The sequence below is a fragment of the Cyprinus carpio genome, chromosome B3, assembly GCF_018340385.1.
Source record: "Cyprinus carpio isolate SPL01 chromosome B3, ASM1834038v1, whole genome shotgun sequence".
Lineage (NCBI taxonomy): Eukaryota > Metazoa > Chordata > Actinopteri > Cypriniformes > Cyprinidae > Cyprinus > Cyprinus carpio.
The window spans coordinates 4,824,113-4,830,823 of record NC_056599.1 but is presented as its reverse complement, the minus strand read 5'-3'; the positions used below and the strand labels follow the sequence as shown (position 1 = coordinate 4,830,823).

The following is a 6,711-nucleotide window of genomic DNA, read 5'->3' as shown; positions in this document are numbered from 1 at the left end:
AGATTCCCTCCTAGTGGATGGCTAAAGATTTGCTAACTCATATTCATAAATCCTCAATAAAATTTGCTACTTATTAAATAAGATTACATCCAACCTGACAGGTGCCGGCACCCCCCTGGCGCCCCACAGGTTGAAAACCCCTGCTCTAACAAACTGTTGACCACAACTAGAGCAAAAGCATGTGTAATCATTCTCAGGGTCCACTTTCTTGACCGAATTTCTGTGCTGTACAGATTAACAAGTTGACTGAGCAGGTCAACACCTCCGATTGCTTCATTGTACAGCTTGACCACCTCCAGACATCATCGCAGCTTCCTTGCGGCATTTTTGCCATCACTTTGTCAGACTGTAGAGGAGGGTTGGCAAAGCGACAGACCCTTGCTGTTCCAGTGGCATGAATTTTCTTCTCAGCCAACAGCTCCAGAAGATTGTACGTTGTGAAATAATTGTCAAAATATGTGGTTGGCCTCTGTAATGCACTGGCTGAGATGGTACACCACTCCAGCTCCAAGTCCTAGCTGTGTCTTAAACTGCTCTGACACTTCCATTGAAGCTCCTTAGTGCAGCAGGAAATCATACGCCATGCCACTTTTCCCACACAGGAAGTATATTTTCACCCCACAAGGGTGTGGCTTGCCTTTTACATATTGCTTGACAGAGAGAGATCCACGAAATGGCACCATTTGTTCATCAACACAAAGATTTTCCTCCAAGCATCTTCTGTGCATGGCATCATAGAGAGGACGTACCTTATAAAACACATCATTGTTCTCTGCCGATCTCTCCAAATTGTTGACCAAATGCAAATGTGACCAAAGCTGGAAGAATCTGTCACGGCACATGGTGTTTCGAAAAATACCAATGTCCATCCCGGCATCCCAGTACATGGAGTCTCTTGGCATTTTCATCACGCCCATAGCAAGGTGGAGACCAATGAGGATTCTGATTTCCCCTGAACTGGTGGGTTTGAAACCTAGTGTCATCTTTGCATGGCATAGATGTTAGTGCTGTCAGACATCAGATCGAAGAGCGCATCTGGCACATACTGTCTGAAGTATTCGTATTGGCTCATGGGATGTCTGTCATAAATCAGATGATTCTGAAAGGAAGTATTGATGATTGTGGTGAATGGCCTATGGCGCCTCTTAATCTCATGCTTCCTGGTTATTGTTATCTGCCTATGATCATCTTCCTCTCTGTTCACTGTAATCTCCTCCTGATCCTCTGTCACTACACTTTCTTCTACCTCAACCTCAGCTGCCACCTCAAGTTCTTCAAGCATGCATGCATCTCCACTGTCCCTTATCTCTGTCCCTCGTCCTATCCAATAACAAAACAATCACATTTAGAACTCTTTTTCCATGTTCTCACTCGTGACCTCATATGCATTTTCTGCAATTTACATATTATATAAGGCATACAACTTTGTACTATACTCTCAACATCTACACTCACTCTCGTTTTCATCTGCCTCATTTCCTGAATCCAAGCAGTCAAGATCGGATAACTCTCCATTTACAAGGTGATCAAGAAAGTCTATGACTTTATACTCTGAAGGAAGATTGTGTGAAAAACAGGTTATATACATAAATGAAATCATTTGTGAAGTCATAGCTTAGCTATAAAATGCTTATAGGTATTTTGTTTCTTTGCATGAAATAACTTGAGTGTTGGCTAATATCTCTTGACTCCTGATGTCCATTGGGATGGACATTAAACTTAAAAATGATCCTATAACTTAATGAAATTAAATATTTTCAAAATAACCTGAAATATTAACACTTGAAATTGTTAAAATTATGCTGAGAGAAATGTATTAGGCTACCATGAACATAACTTACATTTTTTAATGAAAAATAGGCACTTACTCCTTCCTCTCTTGAGCTTCAGAGCCATGCTTGTCTTGTCTAATGTCTAAAACTCTCTCAGATCAAGTTAAAAGTAATTTCTCCATTGTGATTGGATAATCCGGAACCAATCAGTAATAAGCATTGTTCAAACAATAAAATCAAAGATTTTTTTATTGGTTTAGACCCAGAAATATGTAATGTCCATTCCAATGGACACCAGGTCTGAAGGGGTTAAAGCTATTAAAGCAGCGAACAATTTTTCTTTTGCTCTTTTTGATTAGCATTATTTACATAAGAAATGCGAGGATACGTTATACTGATGTAAATTTAATATTTTCTTTACTGTTTAAGTTCACTTAAAACAACCGACTGTGCTTACACTGAAAAAAATGATTCATTGAATTTACTTAATTTTTTTATGGTAAGTGGTTGCAATCAATTTATTTTAGCTACATTTAAATAAACAAATTTAGCTGAAAGTTAATCAACTAAATTAGATTATTTAAATATAGCTAAAATAAATTGATTGCAACCACTTACCATAAAAAAAATTAAGTAAATTCAATGAATCATTTTTTTCAGTGTACAAGGATACTTGTCAAGGCAACCATTGGTATTCACCTGCTGTCTGAGAAGGCTATCCGTTTGTGCACTTCACGTGTGCACGCGCGGTGCGCATATAAAACGCTTTATCAAAGCACGTGAGTACCACATTGAGATGTTTTGGGCTTAAATGGCTTAAAATTACTTTAGTGTTTAAACAGACAAGAGTTAAAACACGTAAGAATGAAAAACTTTCTTGAGGAAGCAGCACTGGCCTGATCGTTAAGATAGTTTGTAGGGGCTAAGATGATGACGGCTTTCTTCTTTCGTGAGGGGGTTTGGCGCCACGGCATCTTTGTTTCCAGGTGGAATGTTAAATTAAATTAAATTATCTAATTTATAATATAAAAAAAAAATAGTCTGAGCACATCAGCAATCATATGTAAGATTAAATAGGATTAACTCTGTCCATTAATGTATGATTATGGTACCCAGATTTTACATTTCTTCAGCACCAAATAAAAATTAGATTAACACAATAAAGTTATGGCTCTGGATTGGGTCTCGTGGCTTCTTGTAAAATTGGAGGGGATATAAAGCAATATCCTCTTTAGTTTTTCTCTTCACCACAGAATTTGATGTTAGACACTGCAAAATGCAATATCAATTTCAATATCAAGTAAACAGCTTTTCAGAAGCAAATATCTAATTATTATTAAATTGGATAAATATTTAAGTTACAGATATTTAGATGGAAAAACAAACCAATAATTAAGTTTTTAATATTAAACCTGTTTAATATTTTGGATTTAGTTCGTTTTTTCAGAAGGCTACATCTTATCCTTATGATGTGTTTTCATTTATCTTAATTTCCATATTTACATGCTGTAACTTGTAATATTAAATATTTATAATGTAATATTTGACTAAAAAAACCTCACTCACGAAGACTGTTTAGATGCTGATAAAATATCACACGAGTCTATAATTTTAATATATTTGTGCAGATCTTGTCTTGACAAGGGAAAAAAAATCAGCGCACCTTGTACAAGCACGAGGTAATTTTCCCCGTATTTGTTTCCCTCCTCTCGTCGCTTCGCACGCCAGTCCAGCGGGTGGCGCTAAAACAGATGTTTGTTTGCCAAACACCATTAAACCTCAGAGGAAGAAGATTAGTTTCACAACGTTCTTTGTTTTATTTTGTTTTGTTTCGGTGCTGTTTTAATACAATCTGCTAGAAATGTTAATGTTTGTATATAGAGAAATACAGTTTTTCAATCGGGTCAATAAATACCTGTAATATTCTCATCCTCACAGTCGTGGCTAAGTTTTGAATCAAGCAGGAATATCTGGAGGAGTATCATCTGAACTGAGATCTGCTGCTGTGAAGATGATTTTTGTTAAAGAGGAGAGTGAAGAGAACACGAGTGAACCAGAAACCTGGAGAATAAAACACGAGGAACCAGAAACCTGCAGAATAAAACACGAGGAACCAGAAACCTGGAGAATAAAACACGAGGAACCAGAAACCAGGAGAATAAAACACGAGGAACCAGAAACCAGAAGAATAAAACACGAGGAACCAGAAACCTGCAGAATAAAACACGAGGAACCAGAAACCTGGAGAATAAAACACGAGGAACCAGAAACCTGGAGAATAAAACACGAGGAACCAGAAACCGGGAGAATAAAACACGAGGAACAAGGAGGTTGTTTTTTTTTCTATATTCATCTTTTAATGCAGAATTCAGAACGTTATAAAGCTTCAAGCAGTTTACAAGATTTGTTGTAATGGGGTACTTTTTTTTTCAATAATATGCATGTTAGATAATTGTTTATTTGATCAAACATTTGATAGTTATCCTTACAGAAACATGGGATTTTTATAATTTCTAAAAAAAAAAAAATTAAGATCAATGTACCACATTCATGGAAAGTTTCAGGGATATATATATATATATATATATATATGACTAAAATTGAAAACTAAGAAACCCTGATGAATTATAATGAACCCTGAATCTTCATTAATAATGTTGACAATTATAAAGCTTCAAGCAGATTTAAATTTACTTTACTGAAAATAAACCATTCTTACTTTTATTTCAGAGTTCATTGAAGATAACGAGGAGAATGAAGAACTGTTTGAAGTTGAGGAGAAAAATCATGCTAAAACTGGAGAAAAACCCTTGAGTTGCTCTCAAACCAAACAGAACGATTTAAAGAAAAGAAGAGCCAATAAATCTTTCACCTGCACTCAGTGTGGAAAGTGTTTCACATTCAAACATCATCTTGTGCTTCACATGAGAGTTCATACTGGAGAGAAACCGTTCACTTGTGATCAATGCGGGAAGAGCTTCACACAGTTATCAAGCCTTAAGGATCACATAAACATCCACACTGGAGAGAAACCATACAAGTGTACACACTGCGAGAAGAGATTCAATCGGTTAGGACACCTTAAAATACACAAGAGGATCCACACTGGAGAAAAACCGTACACATGTGATCAGTGTGGGAAGAGTTTCACAATAAAAGGAAACCTTTCAGTACATATGAGAGTTCATACTGGAGAGAAACCGTACACATGTGATCAATGTGGAAAGAGTTTCACACGATCATCACACCTTAAGGATCACATGAACATCCACACTGAAGAGAAACTGTACACGTGATCAATGCGGGAAAATGTTTTTGAGAGCTTCAGACCTAAAGCAGCACATGAATTTAAAACAGCATGAGAGGATTCACTCTGGAGAAAAACCTTATAAGTGTTCACATCTTCAGATCTAATGCTGCCTTCTTACCAAATGTGACACAATAATGCATTAAGCAATAACAGTGAATAAAGTTCATCTTCAAAACCAGCAGATTCAACTGTGATTCAGATCAATTCAAAGATGGAGTTCCTCTTCAAAGAATAATGTCAAATGTTTTATTCTTGTATGTAATTTTGCTTTCTTATATTATCCAGCACCCGGGGAGCAACTGGGGGTTCAGTGCCACTCAAGGGCACTTCAGCCATGGGTATTAAGGGTGGAAGAGAGCGCTGTTCATTCACTCCCTCACACCTACAACTCCTGCCAGCACCGAGACTCGAACCTGCGACCTTTTGGTTACAAGTGCAACTCTCTAACCATTAGTCCACAGCTGCCCACGTATATCAGTGGCTAGCGTTGTATGGGTATGCTAAGTGATAAGACTTCCCAACTTTATTAACTGTAAGCAACAAACAAAGGGAACAATATAATGTATGTTATTATTAAAATTGTATATAGCCCATGTTTTTGTAAACGTTAATAAAACGTTTTGTAAATGTTTTATAAACTTTTTTTAAAGCAACATAGTATAAATAAAAACAAAGTACCATATAGACGGCATGCCAACAATAACGGCGCCATCTTAAATCCAAAATTCATAAATAATTATGAACAGAAGATCATAAATTTGTTTTCTTCATGTAGCCAGTGGTGTTAATGGACAAGGGAAAACACTGGGGATTTTAGCTAAATTATAAAATAAATATTTAAACGATAAATGACAAATACATATAATTCTTAAATAAAAAAAAAATAAACTGCAGTTATTTTTGCAGTTATAGCAACCATCCCAGTTGCTCAAAAACGCGCTATTCCCGCATCCGCGCTCGCGACCGCTCGCACCTCATGTTTGCGGCTAAATGCAAATGGATCATAATTGATGGACAACTATGCCCATGAAAAGACATCAGCAATCCGGTGCCAAGAGAAGAAAAAAAAAGTGAAAACGAAGCCCGTGCATCACTTTCAGCAGGCCCGTATAGCCATCAATGAGGTCCGGACCTCGGTAAATGTTTCATGTTCAAAAATAAAATGTGTCCTCTGAATTACTCATTTGCTGTTATACTCCTAACATGAATGTATGCATGACATGTATAATTCAGTTTAGACAGTTTGCAGAAATGTTTAGCGTCCGTGGTATAAAAAGTTCGCTGCGAGACGGTGGCGGAGTGAACGATGCTTGAGTGAGCGTGGGTAAAGCATTCGAGTTGCCAGACCCAGCTATCATAAACGTTTTTAGGACTTGTCTTTTCCACTTAATTTGACCCTTTAGAAAGTTAATAAAGTGGGAAAACGCAGTTTAGGGTCAGTGATATCTTTATGTTATCTTATTTGCAAAATAATTGAAAACAATTCGGTTTATTTGTATTTATTTTTCGGTTTTTGTTTGTTTTAATAGCAATATCGGGCATCACTGCGGATCGCTTGCACATAAACCGACAGTATCAAAAAGGCCCATGGATACAACATTCGGTAAGGGAAACAATATTATTATCTGT

General features: G+C 36.8%; 1 protein-coding gene across 1 annotated transcript; it reads left to right on the top strand.

The window, feature by feature from the left end:
- Positions 1-4,049: 4,049 nt before the first annotated feature.
- Positions 4,050-5,909, top strand: LOC109078271 (gastrula zinc finger protein XlCGF8.2DB-like). The gene is made up of 2 exons (XM_019093577.2): positions 4,050-4,102; positions 4,503-5,909. Exon 2 carries the CDS (start codon positions 4,697-4,699, stop codon positions 5,066-5,068), a length of 372 nt encoding a protein of 123 aa, XP_018949122.2. The 5' UTR covers positions 4,050-4,102; positions 4,503-4,696; the 3' UTR covers positions 5,069-5,909.
- Positions 5,910-6,711: the final 802 nt, after the last annotated feature.

Bases quoted from the DNA above. Each gene is read 5' to 3' on its own strand.
- LOC109078271 (XM_019093577.2), top strand. From the start codon at position 4,697: ATGAGAGTTCATACTGGAGAGAAACCGTTCACTTGTGATCAATGCGGG.